The sequence below is a fragment of the Apium graveolens genome, chromosome 2, assembly GCF_009905375.1.
Source record: "Apium graveolens cultivar Ventura chromosome 2, ASM990537v1, whole genome shotgun sequence".
Classification (NCBI taxonomy): Eukaryota; Viridiplantae; Streptophyta; class Magnoliopsida; order Apiales; family Apiaceae; genus Apium; species Apium graveolens.
Window position 1 is genome coordinate 206691110 of NC_133648.1, and position 21471 is coordinate 206712580.

General features: G+C 33.6%; 3 protein-coding genes across 4 annotated transcripts; 1 reads left to right on the plus strand and 2 right to left on the minus strand.

Moving 5' to 3' along the window:
* The first annotated feature begins 462 nt into the window (after positions 1-462).
* Positions 463-5826, plus strand: LOC141708085 (diaminopimelate decarboxylase 1, chloroplastic-like). The gene is made up of 8 exons (XM_074511560.1): positions 463-1038; positions 2037-2211; positions 2604-2753; positions 3690-3851; positions 4331-4516; positions 4790-4912; positions 5001-5090; positions 5515-5826. The coding sequence occupies exons 1-8, from the start codon at positions 557-559 to the stop codon at positions 5593-5595; spliced, it is 1449 nt and encodes a 482-aa protein (XP_074367661.1). The 5' UTR covers positions 463-556; the 3' UTR covers positions 5596-5826.
* Positions 5827-6207: 381 nt separating this feature from the next.
* On the minus strand, positions 6208-9109 carry LOC141708086 (protein NRT1/ PTR FAMILY 3.1-like). The gene is made up of 4 exons (XM_074511561.1): positions 8881-9109; positions 8272-8489; positions 7572-8131; positions 6208-7482 (listed from the first exon to the last, which is right to left on the minus strand). The coding sequence occupies exons 1-4, from the start codon at positions 9002-9004 to the stop codon at positions 6561-6563; spliced, it is 1824 nt and encodes a 607-aa protein (XP_074367662.1). The 5' UTR covers positions 9005-9109; the 3' UTR covers positions 6208-6560.
* A 7978-nt stretch (positions 9110-17087) lies between these two features.
* On the minus strand, positions 17088-20468 carry LOC141708087 (exocyst complex component SEC15A-like). 2 transcript variants are annotated; one of them, XM_074511564.1, is made up of 2 exons: positions 20308-20468; positions 17088-19622 (listed from the first exon to the last, which is right to left on the minus strand). In XM_074511564.1, exon 2 carries the CDS (start codon positions 19609-19611, stop codon positions 17242-17244), a length of 2370 nt encoding a protein of 789 aa, XP_074367665.1. In that variant the 5' UTR covers positions 19612-19622; positions 20308-20468; the 3' UTR covers positions 17088-17241. The 2 variants fall into 2 exon arrangements, with proteins under 2 accessions (XP_074367665.1, XP_074367664.1); XM_074511563.1 differs by having other exon boundaries at positions 17088-19625.
* Between the last annotated feature and the right edge of the window lie 1003 nt (positions 20469-21471).

Consider the following 21471-nt stretch of genomic DNA (forward strand, 5'->3'; position numbering starts at 1 on the left):
GAAACATTCACAAAAATTATTATCTATTATCCCATAATTTTAATTATAAAATACAAAATTTAATATCACAAATTCCATAACATATGATGTATAATTTTCAATTTTTCATATCAATTATCATATAATTAATCTCGATAAACAATATATCAACTACTCCCTCTCTGTCCCATTAAATTCTATACATTACTTTTCGGCACGCTTTTCAATACTTCTTTAAAACATAACTCCACAATATTTTTTTTTTAATTTTTTTTTCTAAATAAAAATTTAATATTTAAACTTTTATTCAAAAAAAATTATAAAAATATTATAAAAATATTGTGCAAACAATAACAGTAAAGAATGGGACGAAGTTGGTACACATTTTTTAAAAGAATTCGGTGTCGCCATAGCGCGATAATTTATTTTGCAATTTTTCTTTTTCTTTAATTTGATAATATTTTCCTATCTCCTCGAAGTTCTTGGTAGAGTGTGTATTAGTTTTAAGCGTGTTAACTGTCAACCGCATCTGTTTTACTTCGAGACCTGTTAAGCTCCTTGTGTCTTCTCCACACCAATGGCGGCGGCTTCTAACTTGCTGTCTCAACCCCTAAAAACCCATCAAAACCCTTTTCAGAAATCTCTTAAAAACCCATTTTTCTCAAACCCCACAATCATCACCTACAAGCCCACTTTCAAGAGCTTAAATCTTAGAGCAATCTTGTCTGAAAACCCCACAAAAACAACCCAGAAATTTGAGCATTGTTTCACTAAATCTGAACAAGATGGGTACTTGTATTGTGAGGGTCTTAAGGTCCAAGATGTTATGGAAAGTGTGGAAAGGAGGCCTTTTTATTTGTATAGTAAACCCCAAATTACTAGAAATGTTGAGGCTTATGTTGAGGCTTTAGAGGGTTTGAATTCTATTATCGGGTATGCTATTAAGGCTAATAATAATTTCAAGATTTTGGAGCATTTGAGGGGTTTAGGGTGTGGAGCTGTGTTGGTTAGTGGTAATGAACTTCGCTTGGCGCTTGGAGCTGGTTTTGATCCTACCAAGTAAGAAACAATGTATTAATATGAATGTATGTATGTTTATGTTTGTAATGGGGTTTGGTTTGTATTGGTATTTGGCTTTTTTAGTGTTTGGGATTTGCTTATTTACATTTATTACTCATATTGGGAGGAAATGTGATCTTAGTAGTATTAATTGAACCGTATAAGTGTCGGGTACTGCACCTAAATTAGAAGAGTCGGAGTAGGATATATTATAGTCTTATGCTTCACCCGTGTCTTAGTTGTTAATTAACCAATTCTGTTTCAGTTAATTATAGTTGAAAATATGCTGTTTCATTTGGTTTATGCATAATTATAAATGCACATACCGTGTGCTTGTGTGGAAGAAACATAATACTGTATTGGAGTGTAGAGCCTTATGATTTACCATCACCTGCTTAATTTGCAAAGGTGCATTAACCCCCTTTTGCTGTCAAGATTGCATCAATTTAGTACTATATTTGTGTTTTTAACTAAAAGATCGTAGTTCTGACTTTTTACAGCTGTGATTTTTTGACAGTGGACTCTTTTAAGTTATTAATGAAGAATTGTTTGTCCAAATTTTTCCTTATAACAGTGTGCTTGTGCATCATTTGGTATCCAGAGTCTGGTAATGATTGATGTTTGAAATGTCTTTGGCTTTCTGTAAATTCATTTAGTGTTTGTAGTATGAGCATACATTTGAGATTTATGTCAGTTTCCATTACCTCACATCATGCACACTAGTTTGTCGTATCTATCTTTTGAACTTGTACTAACTTTTTTAGCACATCCAATGTATTAATAGGATATAGAACAGATGTTTTACGTTTGAGATAAAATGGTAAATATTGACAATTTCCTAAACGCATCCTTACATTCATGTGATATAATTTTACAATGTATTTTTGTTCTGATGACATTCGCGTGCACTATAAAACTTGACAACTAGTAATTACTTTTCTGGTTTGGTTTCGATTCTTTTCTTCTATGCAATAAGCCCTCGAATTTATTTTAAACAGGTGTATATTTAATGGGAACGGAAAGCTTTTGGAGGATCTTGTGCTGGCTGCCCAAGAAGGTGTCTTTGTCAATGTTGATAGTGAATTTGATTTGGAAAATATTGTATCAGCTGCTAGGATTTCTGGAAAGAAGGTCAATGTGCTTCTTCGAATCAATCCAGATGTGGACCCTCAGGCATGTGGCTTCCACCTATATAGTTTATGCTTATAGCTGCATAATGAAAAATCTGATGATTTATTTAAAGAAGTCTGAAACCAAATATATATAATAGTAGAAAGATAACTCCACCTTTTTATAATTAGCATTTTAAAAAAATTCATGGTCAAAATAAAAGCACTAAACCATATGGATGTGTTCTAAGTTCTAACTGAATTCCACACTAATGTCCTGTTGAAATATGGAAATATGATACCTGACTTTGCAGATTTAGTTGCTTTTTCCATTTAGAGTATACGTTTTTATTCTTTGGGCTTTTTTGTTTAGGTAGTGGGATGTTTTCAATTTTCAGGTCTTAATTGTAATATTTAAGTAACTAAATTTGTTTCTACATTGTAACATTTTTCTAGGTTCACCCTTATGTTGCCACTGGAAACAAAAGCTCGAAATTTGGTATCAGGAATGAGAAGTTACAATGGTTTCTGGATGCTGTGAAGTCTCATCCTGATGAATTGAAGCTTGTTGGGGCTCATTGTCATCTTGGGTCTACCATTACCAAGGTACGTCTTCTGAAGTCTATATGTTCATTTAACGTAAATTGTAAGATTTTAGACAGAATAGGCTTTGGGAAAGCAATATTTCTCAGACCTTGTCCTATGCATCAGAACTGTATTAAATTTTTAAGTCACACACAATCACTTATTAAGTTGTTATACTGTCTTTCTACCTATAAAGTTGTAATTATACCGTCTTTTTGCCTTTAGAATTTTCTGAATCTCTTTGTATTTTCAGTAATGGGTTTTGGTATAGTTTGGAACGAAGAGTTATTTAAACTATGCAGTGGATGCATTATTCAAGGATCATAGCTTTTTAATTATAGTCTTATGAGCTGCTTAACAGAATTCTGCACCCCCCTGTGCCCAGAAAAAAGTTAGTGGCTTGAGACTAAAAGCTGTTGTCACTGATAGAAAGTGATTTCGTTGTGGCACAATAATATATCATATTTGAGATTCTCTCTCTTACATGCCAGCATTACTTTGATTCTTATGTTAGTGGAAGGGGAGAACAAACCTTCTGATGCTCATGACTCAGAAGTTTTTAATAATTACTTTGAAGAGTCTTATATCGCATATTGGCTTACTCTGTAGCATGGATTGTCGCCAAACCTATATAATTTCCCAGTTAAGCTGCATCTATCATTGTATTTCTAAAGAACATGTTTTTGGTATATTATATATGTTTCAAATCATTAGTTTTGAAGTATAAGGGAATAGAGGATTCAAACACAAAAACTTGGTCAGAGGAAGTGGGGCGGAGCCTTGCAACTAGGGTATTAATGAATTCTCGATGCCGTCTCTTCTTGTTGCTATTACTCTTCTAAAGCATTTTTTTGCGCAATCAATCATCTGTGTTCTCGTATTTGCATCTCTTAATAGTATATCTATTTAGATTTAACATTTCATTCGTTAATAAGAATGGTCATTTGCTTCCTGAAGGTAGATATTTTTAGAGATGCTGCAGTTCTGATGGTGAACTACATTGATCAAATTCGAGCTCAAGGATTTGAAATTGATTACTTAAATATTGGAGGTGGTCTGGGAATTGATTACTATCATGCTGGAGCTATACTTCCGACACCTAGGGATCTTATTGACACTGTAAGTACCATTCATTGATACATGAAATTGTTTGAGGGATTTTCACAGAAATTCCATGCACGGTATGTGAACGTCTTTAATGATGCAAGTAGGTGGATATTTAAATTAATTAATTGATGCGATGCTTCATGCTATGGTAGAGAGAGCTCCTTTGTGCAGGGAATTGGCAGAAGTTATGTATTTTCGAGGGAGAACGACATATAGACTAGAACATTCATGCTTTAAACAATAACTTATATTTATTGACCATTCAATTGGATAATTCTCATTGTGATTCCACTTGCCATCTTATGACATGCCACGTTGACAATCTTTATGCAAGTGGTTTGCGTAATTCCAAAGATTGGTCACAGCCACATATTAGCAAAGCTTTAAAATGAGAAATGTCATTATTTCTATTGACCTTAATATCAACAGGTTTTATTTTCTCAAATCATGTAGAATTATCAGTAATATTTTCTAAATGATGGTTGTTGTAGGTTAGGGAGTTGGTTCTTTCAAGGAATCTCAACCTCATTATTGAACCTGGGCGATCACTAATTGCAAATACTTGCTGCTTGGTTAATCGGGTCACTGGAGTAAAGACAAATGGAGCCAAAAATTTTGTTGTAATTGATGGCAGCATGGCAGAACTCATTCGTCCTAGTCTTTATGATGCTTATCAAGTAAGATTTCTGCTGCCATCAACTTATTATTCTCATTGTTATTAGAACAGTCATGGATCTTCCATCATATGTAATTTGCATTGTGTGGCATTCTTTAAGAAATGAAGCCAAATCTTTAGTTACCTCTTTAAGTATGCTGTCATTTGTTCGTAAAACGAATAACAGCATGCTGCCTCAGAATAATATTTTTATATTACTATAAAATGCAAGCTACGTTACTCACAGTGTTTTGCTTTTAATCATGGTACTTTGCTAATTTGTCTCTAAACGCAGCACATAGAGCTAGTTTCTCCTACACAACCTGATGCCGAGGTTTCTACTTTTGATGTGGTTGGTCCAGTCTGTGAATCAGCAGATTTCTTGGGAAAGAACAGGGAGCTTCCTACTCCAGCCAGGGTAATGTGTTACTTTATTAATGGGGTTAGTTGGAGCTATGCTTTTTTTGTTGTCAGTATATTTACTGATTGGTGACTGATTTTTTCAGGGTGCTGGCCTAGTAGTTCATGATGCAGGTGCTTACTGCATGAGCATGGCATCAACCTACAATCTAAAGATGCGCCCACCAGAATACTGGGTTCGTGCTTTTGATTTTAACCAAAAATTTCAAATATTTATTTGCCATCTCCATGAGCCAACAGTTTTCAGTTATGTTTATTCTGGGTTGGTTGACGAGACTTGTACATAAATGCGAAGAAGGCCCATAAACAATATATATTAACCAATGCCCAGATCCAAACATATCCAATTCGTCATAACTAGAGTTGTCTCTACTTGGTTAAACGGATTCTAATAGTACATTGTGTTTTGAACTTCTGCAGTCGTGATACATAGCCTTGTTCTTTAATGAGCTTCTCATGGTCCAACTACAAGTCATTTAGTCACAGCATTTAGGACACATCCTGTTTATATGTTCTAGCATTTAATTGTATACGTCCTTTGGCAATGATCTATTCTAACTTCCTTGAATTTTTTTATTTATATTTTTGTAACTTTTGTAGATTGATGAAGATGGAACAGTGTCCAAAATTCGGCATGGCGAGACATTTGCTGACCATATGAGGTACTTTGAAGGTCTTTAAACATGGTTTATAAGGGGGCATGCTATTGTTTCCGTAATAGGTAGGTTACCGTAAATGGAAGATGAGTGGTTTGTTCTCTGCTATTGATTTCAGTATTTTCAGACTTAAGACTAGTAGTTGATTTGTAACCGTCTTGTGTACAATACTGAAGACATGAAATCCACATGGTTGTACATTGCATATTGGCTGTATTCTTCGCTTTACAATGAAACAGTTTAGACTTTATGAGAAGAGAGCTAGAAGCATGAATCCTCGATAGTGGCCTCATTTCAAAAAACTTTTATTTGATAAAATCCTAGATGATAAATTCCATTTCAGTTTTTAATCTCCTTAAAATATCTTGTGCTTTGTCGTTTAAGATATATTTACTTCTTAAGAGACACAAAAAAGACATGCTACGATATAAGAATCTAAATTCCAATCTTGCTCTCTAGAAGATTAGGGAAGGTCAAATCTTTATGTACTTTTTGTTCTTTGTAAGAGCATCTCATGGTGGTAATCTTTTTAACAAATATCCACTTATGCGATAAATTAATAAATATGCATTGGATTTGCCTGTAAATAGGTATTTTTTTTTAATTTAGCTGAACTCCAACTGCAAAGCTGAAAAAATTTAAGACTGCAAAATGCATATTTTAGATGATAGCCATAGACATACAATTACTTGATAAGAAACCTGGATCCTGCACTTTTGTTTTGTTCTTTATACGAGTAAATGCATATAGATACAGGAGATGAAGAATTATTTATTCATCCTCTCAATATAGTAGTTCCTGTTGTCTCTTTGAATAATAGCCCTTTGACATTTTTCTCAGACCCTGCTATCTTTGAGAACCTAGTTTACTAAGTGGATTTTAGAAACATTACATATAACCCTGCTTTTTGTTGAAGCCTTGTATAGTACATCAGTATGGCCTTTATCATACTTAATTCCTCAATTGTAGTACTATAGTCTTGCCTCATGGTTAGATTTCGGCATTTTCATTTACACCATTAAATGGCTTTGATTGAGTTTTATCGGTTGCCAGCTCCACATCTCCTTCACTGCTGTTTTCTTTCACCTCCTCCAAAGGCTTCCAAGTATAGTACCATGCACATATTACATAATATATGAGATTCAGTACCTGTATACCAGTCACTAGCCAATAGTAACAATCTAATCTGCCCCTATTGAGGTTCCGATTTGGAAGCCAATTTCTTTGTTTGCCTGTGTATTTGTGAACTAGCGACACCATGAAGGTGCCAATATAACTTCCAACCGAGATTGCTAGTGAATAAAGTGCCACTGCTGAACTTCTCATGCTCTCAGGGGATTGATCATAAAGAAACTCCAAGTGCCCTACAGACATAAACACTTCAGCAACCCCGTGTAAGACAAACTGAGGAATTAACCAAAAGACACTTATAGGTACAATGGCGGTGGGCTTGTCAAGCAAATTATGTTCTGCAGCCACTGATTTCCGCTTCAACTCAACTAATGCTGCAACGATAGTGGCAATAATATTGACTATAAAGCCTATGCCCATTCTTTGCAAGCAAGTGATTCCAACAGGATTCCCTGTGAACTTACGAGCAATAGGAACAAATACCCGCTCGTACACAACAAGACCAATGAGTACGGTCAGCACACTGAAGATTGCCAGACTAGCAGGAGGTATTTCAAAAGACTTAGAGAGATGGCGATTCATGCTGCGAGCCTGAAGGATGGTAAAGCTCCCTTGATGTGAATGTGAAGTGACAAGTAAAATTCCTGCAGCCCAGATTGGTAACATACGTATAATAGATTTTAGCTCCTCGACCCTGTGGACAGTGGCTATCCTCCACAAATTCGGGGAATCTGAATCTTTTGCATCAGCTTCTGTCACTATAGCAGCTCTATCTAACCACCTTTCAAACAAAAAACAACAAGTTTAGACATGATTTCTCTAGTAAAATTTAACTAATGGTAGAAGATTAGACAGCTGTTCCAGCATTACCTGTACTGATTCGTATGCACGAGTCTTCCGTTGTATGAAATACCTTCATCAAGCTCCCTATTATTGTATAAAACACTAGGATCTCTAGGTGGAACAACTTTTCTCTTCTTCGTGGCTGCGACTATAACTTGAGCCAACCTAACTAATGGACTGCCTCCTGGTTTTACTTTGTTATAAAGAGGAGAGCCTACCACGAAAGCAATAATGGAAAGAGCCATGGCCATGGTTGGAAGTCCAAGACCCCAACCCCAACCTACATGATCCTGGATATATACAACTACCGTAAGAGCAGTCAATGTAGCCAATCCCATGCAGAAGTAGTACAAGTTGAAAAAATTCCATCCTCGAGCCTCTTTTTTTGCTTTAGACATGTCAAATTGGTCTGCAGCAAAGGTGACCACACAAGGCCTAATGCCACCTGTTCCGATTGATGTGAGAAGCAGACAGAGGTAGAGGACCCAAAGTTGACTGCCAGAGGCTTCAGTGCAGTTCTCTTGAGTTGGACACGATGGGGGGCGGAGTTGTGGTAGCACTGCAGATGTGGTGATGCTTACCATTCCCTGTAACAAAATTACTTGTAATCAATGGCGAATCCTTATAGTCAGTCATTTGTGAACCCTGTGAACGCTCACTGGGTCATGGCCCGGATTCAATTATGAGTGACTAATTTATTTATATGTTATAGAGGTGAGAAAGATACCAGTTCATAGATTAGGGATCCGACGATGATTGTCCAGAAGCGGCCAGCAAACGAATCGGCAATCAAAGCACCAATGAGAGGTGTTAAACTCGAAGTTCCACCAAAGTTGGTGAGAATGTTGGAAGCTTTTACAAGCGGCAAGTTGAGCTCAGTAGTCAAATATGTTATCATGTTGGCGTGAAAACCAGTACCCGCAAATCTATCACATATTTCATTTGCTGCACGTAGAGTTCAATAGCACAACAAACATCCATAATTAGTTCAATTATCAAACCATAATGTTTTCAAAACCAACAATATGCTCTAACAACTCTAATAAATTCATGCTAACATCATATCCCCATGAGCGCAGTCTTATCCTTATCACTAACCCCGACCTGGAAGTTACTAAAAAAATCTTGCTAAAAAGTAGTTCAAAAATTTATTATCAACAACCAAATGTCGATTTTCTCATTCCAAAACACAAATTGGAGGAAATCGAAATAGATACATGCATAGTGTAATGAAATCCTACATTGTCTTTTAATCGAAAAACACAAAACATGAAAAATAAGAGAAAACAAAAAAAAAGATTAAAAAATGAAGAGTATATTTAAGTTGCGAAGTTACCAAGGATGAAGGGCATTGTTCTAAGCCCTCCACGCTTCCTTCTGTCATGGTTGATTCTCTTGTTCTTCTCCTTCATATCATCATCTTCAACATATTGTGTTTTCCTCGTTTCGGAATGCTCCATGGATTTTATTGGTGATTGTTCCAGAGAGCTTGAGCTGGAAGAGATGAACTAGTTAGTTACACCACTCTTGTCAATTTATATTACAACGAGTTGAGTGGAGCTGCCTGTCTGGGACCAAAATCTGACCACCTTCAGTGTCTGCATATACACGTGGAATTTATATTCTTACCCTTTCAAGGGAAATGTTGAGTGGGATCGATCACGGCTTTCTTATTATCAGTTCCCCTGCTGCTCATACTTATATTCTTATCACTTCAACATAACTATTTGTATCCGTAGGCATTTCACGTCGATCATGAAATTTACGAGATCTTAGTCAAAAATTTCACAAATCTTATAATCGGGGTCACACGCAAGACTACCTGTCTGTACATGACTACAGTTCCTAATGCATGCATCTACAACTTGTAAACTTTTATTTTGCGCTACATGAGATATAAGTATTTCTTGAAATTGTCGAAAATTATAACTGTACATCATTGTAATAATAACAACATAATTGGAATGATGCCACAGAGCAAACCTCGATGTACGCACATACACAACTAACAAATCATGAATGGATAATATTGTCGTAAAGAATATTGACAAACAACATTGTTGGAAATAGTACTTCTACTTCCAAATTCACCTAATATTTACCTAAATCTCGGTCCAAATTTAGATCGATAAATAGCAGCCGGCCATCCACACTAGTCCAAATTAGGATCAAGATTAAAATAATAATGTTTAACTTTTCTTATTTAATTTATTACATATAATTTTGATTTTGGATATTTATAAATGTAATTGACTAATATTTGAATTCATTATTATTTATTTATAATTTTATATTAATAAAATACTAAAACATAACTAAATTAAAAATACTTACATTTCTTAAATTAGAAATAACGAGGCTCATATTACGCTTGGAGATGCACTAATAGGAATGACAATCGGGTCGGATCGGGTCGGGTATTGCAGAATCCATATCCAAACCCGAAAATTTTATCCATATCTGAACCCGACCCGAACTCGAAAGATACCCGAAAATGAATACCCGAACCCGATCCATCGGATCGGATTCGAATATACCCGAAACCCGAATTTTTTTTGAATTGGATATTCATACCTGAACCCGATACCTGAACCCGAAATCTGAAAAATTGTATAATTATTGATATTGCAAGTGCTTGAGATCGAACACGTGACTTGTAGAGAAAGAGTCTTAACGTGTCAATTTTTAATATAAATATAAAAATATATGTTCTAAAAATTATATAATAATATGTATAATGTATATTATAAAATATATGTATATATATATAATATTATATGTGTAATATATAAAATTCTGATATTATATATATATATAATTGATATATATAATAATTCTGGGTTTTTTCGGATTTCGGTTTCAGATCGGGTTCAGATAAAGTTTCGGATTTCGGATCGGTATACCTAATATCCAAATCCAAATCTAAAAATTATTGGGTTTAAAAATTAAATCCATATCCAAATTCAAATCCAAAAAATCGGGTTCGGTAAATCCAAAATTTCGGGTTTTGGATTGGCTATCCGTCAGATCGGGTTATTTTTTTTATCGTAGGTAACCCGCAGCCGCTACCCTTTGGGTGGGAAGAATATACTAATTCTGAGAATTAGTATTAATTAACAATGTTTTAATATTTAATTAATATTTGTAATTTTCTTATTTGAATGTAATGTTTATTATTAATGTTTTTATTATAAAAATAAAAATAAATGTGTTTACTATTTTTAATATTGTTATGGATCAAAACTAGATTGTATTTATTACGATATATATTGCTAGGGTTCGAGAGTTCAAGGCCTTTAATGGCTGCTTTTGTATTTCGTAACTTCAATCTGCCTTCAAAAAATCCCTACGTATCTCTGTGAGTTTAAAGAATCAAGCCAAAAAACGTAGTAGTTCTGATTGATGGGGTGAGACCCTTTATATAGTTGTTGGATGTCCTTGAATTAGATTAGGGTTAAGGAGACTTGATGAATAAGTCTCTGTTTTAGAGTAGACTTTAAAGTCTGATAGGTAGGAAGCAGATTCCTTATTAATTTGGGTGTCTTGGAGGCTACTCAATAAAAGATTTTATCCTTTACAGGATAGACTTTATGAGCTATTATTTCACCCTATTTATTAATTACGAAATTAATAAATAATTAAAACTTCGGGCCTCGTTAATTGGGTTTAGTTATTGGACCGTATCAGGTCTAATTTATTCAACATTAATTATGTTTTAAGGCTAATTTTAAGCCCATATCAAATACATATTTAAAGTTTAATTAGAATTACATTACTTGTTAAATTTTATATTTAAAATTATACATTTAAATTATAATAGTAATAATCAAATATTAAGATAAATTTAATATCATACAAGAATGAAATATTTTTTATTATAAAACCTTAAAATATTAAAAAAAATCATTTTATAGTTTGAACCGAAATTTTAATCAAACCGTTGAAGTTGAAGATTTGGAGTTGCTGCTCGAGAAAAACTTTAATAGTTAATAATTTAATCTTATAGAAAGAATAGAATTGTAAAAGAAGTAGGATGAGTCTATTTTGAGAGATTTTTTTGTCCATAATATATTCATTATTAAGTTACAAGTAAATTTATGGATATTTTTTCAGAATTGATCTCCCTAAAAATTGTATAATAATCAATGAGGGATAAATATGAGTATTTATGATTAGTATGTGTAAATATATCATTAAATAAAAAATTGAAAAGAGAATTATATTACGAGTGAGTATTTTTGCCATTTCAGCTCATATATATCTAACAGAAGAAAATATTACTCACCTCGTCCCGTTTTTCTGATCAAATACCTAGATTGCTGCTATAATATAAAACCCCGACAACAATTTTTACCTTTTATTTATTAAATTTATTAAAATGGATAATTATTTTGGAAGGGAGAAAAATGATCCTGGCTAACATTCTAACAAGAGAAATTGAAAATGTCTATTTTTTAAAAACCAAGATTTAAACAGATAGGACAAGAGCTGACCGATAACTTGGTTAAAATTTTTATAAAATCCCTTGTTCTATCAGAAATCAGAAGTATATAATGAAATGAAAGTTCATAATGCCATATCCTTTTCACTAGTTTAATAAATTCGTAAATTGTCGAGCATCTGGTCCTTGTATTCTTATTTTTTTTTTGAAAATAATATGTTTTGAGTATTTTTAATGAAAATGGAGATGATAAAGAAAACAGAAAAAATGATGAAAATGAAGAAAAGGAGTACTCATGTAGGACAGAAACAAACAATAAAAAAATTGGAATAGGGGGTGATGTAGTTGCTGACGTAAATTTAGAAAAGGATAAAAAAAACACACCAAACTGGAGAGAGATGGTGGGTGGGCGCCAGGAGATCTCTGCATAATGCGACTTTGTGAGTTGTGACCATACTGCCTACACTACACGACAATCCGTGAGTGCTATGGTTATTATTTCTTCAATTTAAACAACAAAATGAGCACACTTTTTTCCTTTTATTATTTAACTTGGAAGCAAATTATTAGAATACTAATATAAAATTCTGAAAACGGTCTTCATCTTCCTCTGCCCAAAACAGAGTCACAGCCAATCCCTGGTGGGCTGTAAAATATATTTAAATTTTTCTATAGCCTAACTGTACGTCATATTTTAGAGTCGCCCACAGAAACTAACCAAACTTTGAATTCAGTGTACTATTATGTTGCTTGTTGGCTACTGCTCCTACTGAGTTTTAGTGAACTCAAAAAAATTTCCCGCCTCAGGTCTTACTTCTACTATTTTAAAATTTTAGATGAGCTGATTGCTAAATATTGATTGATTGTTTAAAATTTTAGATGAGCTGATTGCTAAATATTGATTGATTGAATTGATCACACAATTAAGGATTTTTTTGAAAAATTCAGTCAACTTGCATGGATATTATTAGCACATTGATTATTAAATAAATCTCATAATATTTGTATTCAAATATAAATTTGACTCTCATTTCAAACTAAGAAACAAGACACGTGACTCTCATTTCAAACTCCATACCATACCTCTTGTTTCAAACTCAAGGGACATACTTCTAATCAATTTTAAAGCAAATATGCGAAGAATATTAGATTAAACATCCATCCAGGTATAATCACACTTCACCTTCACAAATTCTCCATGTCAGTATTTTTCTTTCTTTCTTTTTTGTATAGAACATGCTGGTGCAGATTCTTTAGAAATAAACATCCGCCCACTGGACTAATTGACAAACAGATATAAAAGTTAGATTTAAACTAATGAACATTTAAAAGTTCAAATTACAAAAGATTAGAGTGCATGAGCGCGACTAGATAGCTAAAGTGGTAAGAGTTTATCTTTTTTTCCGTCTCTTATCCTGGATTCGAACTCTTGTTTATTCCGAGATTTGTGGCATGCTAATTTGTTTAAAATAAGATAAGAGAATAGCGCACACAGGCTTGATCATGTTTTGTTAAGAAAACATGTCCAAAAAGCGCATGCAGAAGCACAGGCTGATAAACTGCAAATACCTTCATAACAGATCATTGAAGATGAATCATGTGAGCTTTTGATTCACATAATCTTAGCAGCAGAGTGGAGTTAGCTATCAGATTCAGACATGCCCGAGTGCGTACCCATTTGTAATGACAACAACATTCGACTACATGTCCTCTAGTTTTGAGGCTGTAGTGCCTAAACATACTGGACCATAACATTCATTGCCGTGTTACTTTACGTTTTTTCGTCTCCAGAATTCACCATATTCACTTTGATACTGGTATATCATAGCATGTCAAAATTCAGACTAGATTACAGTTGTGAACCCGACAGAGACAGAGGACTTGGCCGACTAGCAGCGAGTAGTGACAAAGGTAGTCACTGGCTCGTAGCTGAAAAGACGGAAAGCAAATACCTTGAGTTTCAAAACTCCAATTATTGAGGCCTAATTTACCTATCAAAACAGATACCCCATACATTCACAATTTCACATTAAGATATCATATCTGATTTTCTTAAAACCTGACTTCGAACCGTCGATTTTCTTAAAACCTGACCTCGAACGGTCTTGGGGCTGTAGCATTTCTCACGAATAAAATCAACCTTCAACTTAATATCTAAAATATCTGACTATGATTGTTCTTACCTTTAACAGAAAAATTATACATTTGTTTGTATTTTATCTCACTTCAATTTTTCGGCATAGCACTTATTCAACAGCAACCTTAAACAACACAAGAATTCTCCCGTGTAAAAAGTATCGCAACTCTGAAAGAACTTACTGTTCCATCTCCCCAGAAGGCAAGAAAACCAGGTTCCACATTCCAGTCTAGTTCTTGTTATCAGGGGATGATAACATGATTAGTTAAAAGATGTGTTAGGATGCACGTTACTTTATTAATGTTTTATGTCCAAGGCCACATTGTAAATAGGGTAATCAACTACAGATGATCTTTTTTTTAAAAAAAAAAAAAAAACTTGCACACCCATTTTGCAGACAACATAAATTGAACCCTCCATCCTATCATAGTGTTGATCAAGAGCAATTAAAGAGTTGCAACTCACTTACTAAACAAAGACTCCAAGAGAAGATAAGAACAAAAGTACATCTTGATTTATCAAATGTAGACAGGTATAATGGTGGTCCATCATCAATCATGACATGCTCATCTGAGAGCTCTACTAACAAACAAGAGATGTACTCAGCAATAAGAATGTACTCTGCAATAAGACTAACCTAGAGACAGTTTGGGTATTGTAGGCATGCAAAGGACCACTAAATTATTTCTATTAACTCCAACAAATTTTGCAGCAAGACTGAAGAATTTTTCAGGGAAGTGACCAAGGATACTGTAAACTGTCAAACTGAACATATAAAATAAAACCTCGTGCCTGTAGATTTTCCCTCTAAACGATTCGGCAGCTATATCTCAGGCACATTTTTAGCCCTATTGATTTTATGAGAAGTAGATTAAAGAAGCTAGCATTGCATTGTGTAGCAGTTCAGTAGTATTTAAAAGCACCTAACTGATGGAAATGCTATCCTTTTTCACAATAAACATACAGTGCCCACCACCAACAAGATTATTAAGAGCTAAGAAGCACGGACTCTTAGGTCGCTGCCGAGTCTCCGTGTCGGATTCTCAGACACACGTACCTGTATCAGACACACGGATTCTTCCATGATACTAACATGACATTTTATCGTTAGAAATTGTAGTTAAAATCTATTCTAGCAAACCACATTTACAAAATTAAGTATCCATGTTTATTAATTACTAAAAAAATATTGATTATCATATTCATTTTTGCATAAACTAAAAGATTTTACTTGTATTTTTGTGTTTTAGATTAGCAAATTATGAATTTGATTCATTTTTCATACAATTTTTGGTTTGGTTAGTAAGTTTTATTATGTTTAACATGAAATATATATGAATTTTTTGTTTATTTTTCCCATGTCCCCCGCACCCGTATCCTCGTGTTTTTATATTTGTCAAATTCTCGTATACCCACATCCCGCAACCGTGTCCTTTCTTCCTATGTTTGGAGAGATGGAAACACTTACAATCAGGTGCATTTTGACTGTCATCAATAATAAAGACTTGATAACCACACATATTTCAATGCAAATAATTAGGGGTGTTCACGGATTGTTTTGATCCGGATTCTTGTTTTTTCGAACCGAACCGGTAAGAACGGTTTTTTGAAATTCAAAACCAAACCAGACCAATTAAATGCCGAGACCAAACCAAACCAGGTCATAAAATAATGGATTAGTTCGGTTCCGAACCACGGTTTGAGCTTAATCATTTACTTTGTTTCGTTTATATTAAACTTACAACTAAACAGTTATTTATGTCAATGTAATATAAAATTTATTATATATTACATATAAGTGTGTGATATATATATTTACAAATATTTAGTTTACATATGACTTTCATATACTTTAATTTGTTTAAATAATATTAAGTATATGAAGTAGAGTATAACTACGACATATTAACAATTAATTAAGTTTTTATTTAAAAAGTAATTAGATGTTTTTAATATAATATACACTCACATACACAGAACCATAATTTATAATCATAACTCATATGTATATATTAGAATTTTTATATATTATTATATAACGGTCCAGTTTGGTTTAAACGGTTTTAATTTATTGAAAACCATAACCAAACCATTTATGCGTAAACGGTCCGGTTAACCGAACCATTAAAAACGGTTTTAGCGCAATTCGGTTTTTCTTGGTTCGGATTACCATGGTCCGATCCGGATTCATGGTTTGACGGATTTTTTGAACACCCCTACAAATAATCAACACTCCAAATACACAAAAAATTAAGGTCGTAATTTGCGACTGTGAAGTGTGAATATAAGCATAATCAATGATCAATGTTCTAAAAATCGGCTTATTAATCGATCGATTAATCGGAGTTCGGATGGTCCCGTTTCGATTAATCGTTAATCGAGTCAACGTACGATTTTTTTAAAAATCGGTCAAAAATCGGGCAGTTCGGGAAAAATCGGTCAATTCGGGTCAAAAATCGGTCAAAGTTTAAAATTAATAAAAAAATATATTTTTAAGAAAAATTTTATTTAAAAAAAAATAATAATTAACATTTAATAATTAATAATAATAATAATAATATTTTAAATCTTAAGGTTTGAACTAGTAATTATTAATTTTCTAAATACGAAGTAGTTACTAGTGAGTAGTCAAATAGTAATTAATTAGTATAAACCACTTAAATATCAATTATGGACTAGTGATGGTGGTTTATTTTAAAATTTTACCATTTAAACATCAATACTGAATTAATGATATGTGGTTTTATTTTTGTAAATCATATGGAAGGTTAGTGACATTTAAATAGAATTATTTATTATTATTTATTAAATAAATTGCTTCGGATTAATACTCCGATTAATCACCGATTATCCGATTAATCACTAAAAGGTCCCTCCACCGAATAATCCCGATTTCCGCTTTTTAGAACACTGTCAATGATACATTAATAAAAAAGAAACATAAGCATTAACCTTGGCGGCACTATTTAGCAAAAAAAACTTGGTGGTATTGACAAAATTAATGAACAGGCGGTGTTTCCTGCAGTTGTGATATTCATATGTCAATAGAGCAGATTTTACATAGGCAACAAACAGAAGGTAATAGTTCCGAAACTCTAAAACCAGAGATGTTCTACCTCTCAGCTGAAATCTTTCAGCCTTTTCTTCAACACATCAATTGATTTCTGCCTTGAACTCTGCTTTGAGCTTCTATTTGAAAGGCTCCCGAATAGACCGTCAGGGGAATCTTTGTACTTTTCACATATCTTCTCCACCTTCTTAGTATCCAAAGCATAATAGTTCCTCTCGCGAATCACAGGATTAATGAAGTTCTCAGGCTGATTGCTCAATAGAAGGCTCATCAGTTGTCTAGCTTCTATCAAACAACTCCCGAAACTATCTTCCTTGTATATCTCACTCAGGCCAGTACTGTGGAATCTTTCATCAGCAAATGCTTCTAGCGTATTTAGATCAATATTGATGCTCATAACTGCATTAACAGTGAACCTCTTGATACTATCACTAAGAAAAGCAGCCACAAGGGAGTTTGAAATATGCTCTAATGCCCCACATCCCACTTTGTACAAAGCATCCAAAGGTAAAATAGGCTGAGCAGTAGACATAGTAGCGTGTAGGTAGATTACAATCTCGTTCATGTAATCATTTGAATGCTCGGGTGGTTCATCAGAAGTCCAATTCACATTCTTAAGAAGTGCCAGAAACTCATCCAACTTGGAGTCAATTAAATTTATAAGAGCCAGATACGCTTCATTCTTAGATGCTTTGAAAAGAACCTTTGCTTTTAAACCATCTTGATGTTTCTCCACTGCTTGAGCTGGGATGCCACATAGCTGGGCCGCATGCTTGAGAAAGGAATCACAAGCTTTTTCCATTAATTCTATGTTTGCAGCAATTTGTATTGCCTGACGTTCAACAGTGCTAGCACTGAGCATTTTGTCCAGCATAGCTTCATTTAAGACATCAATCAAGAGCTTGTCCAAATACTTCTTCACAAATTCAAAAAAAATCATTTGGCCGCCATACGTCAAGTAATTGACTGAGTCCTTGATAAACGACATAACAATGTGACAGCAATCAGGCACCATTGAAGAGAACGGTGCTATATATGGAAAATCTGGCATCATATCAGAGAGCTGAAGATTAAACATAAGCACATTTGTTTGGTAATCCGACTCATTTCTCATTACCATTTGCTCAAAAGTGTCATTGGCAAGGACAGCAGTTATCTTTTGCCGACACTCAGATAAAAGAATCCCATGATATATTTCCCGGCCCTTGCTACACCACTCAAGAATAGGGCCAACTTTGTAATTATATTGTCTGAGGGTTGTCCCGAGCAAACTCACATAATCCTTGACCAAGAGAAAATTGCTTGCAGTATCCATGTTTGAGAATTGTTCATCTAACATAGATGTCATTTTACTGACAGCTGTTTCCCACATTTTATCGACCTGATTAGCTAACAGCAAACCGCTAGCAGTTCTTAATACTCTATCCTCAATAATAAAATAACCTGCAATTTGTGCCAAGAAGATCTGATGAGATTCAAGGAATGGTTGAGCTGAAGAGATTTGCAGGTCTGAACTCAACTGCAGAAGCCGGTTTTTATAGTAGTAATCACGAAACTGGTTCTGGATTCCAAGACAAGTATGAACATGATATGCCCGGTATAAAGGAGTGAGATCAAACTTCAAGATAGAATCATCTGAAGAATCTTCAATTTCTAAAGTATACGTAAAATCTACTAACCCCTTAGAACTCTGTTCCTCGGCCTTTCTTCGACGAGCTATCTTATCACTATCCCTTTGACGGGCAGCAGCAGCATTTCCTATTGCTGCTTGTCCTATTTCCCTTGCTGTGCTCCTTATTTGAACTAACCACTCATTAACTTCTCCAACAACCTTCTTCACAATATAGGACTTTATTAGCGGTACTCTCTTCTCGATAAGCACCTTCAGTGCCTTGACAGGAATATGCTTCAGATTTTCTTTCTCAATGAGATCAACAGACTTTAAAGCAGCAGAAAAACGGCCTTCAGCTATATGATTATTACATTTAACACAAAGATCCAAGACTCGAACACTATTAGCAGACACGTTAATGGCTTCAGCGACATTCTTTTTCATTGAATATGATTCGAGAAGCCGTTCAAGTTTCAAAAGGAGACTGCTCCCAACCTCTTGCAACCTTAAATTTTCACTCGCAAGCTCACTTTTCAGCTCCTCAGCATCAATCAGGACACCACGGAGTTCATCAACTGCAAGAATAAATTCCTCGTAGTGAAGCTTGCACAACTCCTCGATCTCAACTTCCTTTTTCTTCACAACATGCTTAAGCTGGTGCATAAGCAATTCAGGCCTCCCACTTTCAAAAGACATCTGTACCATAGGACCCAAGTCCTCTCCGTTACTAATCAGATTCAAAAGTACCGAAACTTGACCCCTATCAACATTCTCCGTTACAGTCTTCCTCTTGACGTTTGCACTCATTGCATCTACCTCTTCTATCAAAAAATTAACTAAAATCAATCGCTATTATCGAACTATAAAGTCATTAACACGAGTACAGAATACTCTTCGTTTATAAAAAGGATCAAAATAATAATTAAAACCAATGGCTATAATCGAACTATAAGGTCATTAACATGAGTACAGAATACTCTTCATTTATAAAGAGGATTTCCTAAAGTTCCGCATACAACTTATTCAAAAGTCTAAACTGAACATCCATTTCACTTGAATCAATAAACTAACTTCCCTCTTTAAACAGAAGCAGCAAAAAAAAACAAAGGCAATTTCATACACTAACGAAAACTTGAGAAATGTAACAACACATCAGAGACAACAACAAGCACACACAAAAAATGAAATATACAGTAGCTTTAATCTTCACATTACTAAAAACTCAAGAAAACATAACTACTCAATAATGTTCCCAGTTACTGTAATAATCATCTACTTATTATACATACAATTTATAAGATACTCAAAAAAGACATACCCAGAAAAAGTAATCAGCATCTAACAAATCTAAAAATCATTTAATGCCAAAAAAATACATAATTATAAAGATTTAAGAAGACCCCAGATGAGCATCAACACAAGAGAATGAACTATGAAGTAAATTAACAAAGTGAAATGAAAAGGATCAAGAAATAAAAAAAGGGTAGTTAAGAAATGACAAACCCTAGAGCAGGCACAATGGATTGTTTTCTTGGAATATCCTCCCAATTTACAATTTGTTCTCCAGATAGTTGGCTATTTTCAGCTGGACATTTTGAGAATGTATGTATACTGTAAGTATAGACTAAACAAATAACTTTTTTGTTTTGGAGCGTTGTATTGCTGGCCTGCTAATCTTAATCTAAATGCGTTCTAAATTTCTAATAAAGTTGCCTTGTACACAAATTTTCTTTTATTAATTTTATAGTTATAAAAATAATGATAACTTGATCTTACATCTTGGATAAATATTTTAACTTCCAAAAAATATTAAGGAAAAATATTTGATACTCCTCTGATCCATTGTGCAAGGCCGTTTGACTTTTTCAACGTATTTTCAAGAGTTTTGAAAATATAGTAAAAAATATATCTTTTTCAAATTTTCTTTTTCTAAATTAAAATTTAACATATGCTTTAATTCAGAAAAAAAAATCAAAAAAATAAAATTTGATATATTTTTCAATCCCCTAAAAATACATGAAAAAACTTATAAATTATCTCAAAATGAACTTATTAGTGTGTTAATATGTTGACCATTTTCAAAAAAACACTATTAGTATATATTAAACACGAAGTGTTAAAAATGCTACGGAACTTTCTACCTGTATCTACACTATACTATGCCATAATAATCAGAATGATGTATAATTTGATTCAACGGTAATTCTCTAATTTTGATTATTAGAAAAATAAATAAATAGTGTTATATATCCGCTAAACTTCAAAATTATTAAAATACTACACACATAATCTATTTATCCTACTGAATTAAAACCAGAACTTATTATATATCCGCTAAACTACTAAATTGTTAAACTACTAGATATAGTATACTTATTTTACTAAATTACGACCACGGGTTATCCAATTATTTTTTTATAAATGCATTATTATTATATATTTATATAAATAATTTTAAAATTATAATATCACGGGATAAATAAAAAATATAAATATTAACGGGAAGTCGTGTATCGCACGGGATTTAAACTAGCACTAACTATACGTATAGTTGGTGTTGGTTTTTGAAAAAATGTTGAACTTGTCAATCGTAAAATTCAAAACTTAAAAACACTTCCGAATACATCTTTTACAAATATTATCTATTAGTTATCGGTTACCAAATTG

Coding starts and splice junctions, on each gene's coding strand:
- LOC141708087 (XM_074511564.1), bottom strand. CDS start 19,611: ATGAGTGCAAACGTCAAGAGGAAGACTGTAACGGAGAATGTTGATAGG.
- LOC141708085 (XM_074511560.1), top strand. CDS start 557: ATGGCGGCGGCTTCTAACTTGCTGTCTCAACCCCTAAAAACCCATCAA. Junction 2,212..2,603: donor ATCCAGATGTGGACCCTCAG/GCATGTGGCTTC, acceptor ACATTTTTCTAG/GTTCACCCTTATGTTGCCAC. Junction 5,091..5,514: donor TGCGCCCACCAGAATACTGG/GTTCGTGCTTTT, acceptor TAACTTTTGTAG/ATTGATGAAGATGGAACAGT.
- LOC141708086 (XM_074511561.1), bottom strand. CDS start 9,004: ATGGAGCATTCCGAAACGAGGAAAACACAATATGTTGAAGATGATGAT. Junction 8,490..8,880: donor AACAATGCCCTTCATCCTTG/GTAACTTCGCAA, acceptor CTCTACGTGCAG/CAAATGAAATATGTGATAGA. Junction 8,132..8,271: donor GATCCCTAATCTATGAACTG/GTATCTTTCTCA, acceptor ATTTTGTTACAG/GGAATGGTAAGCATCACCAC.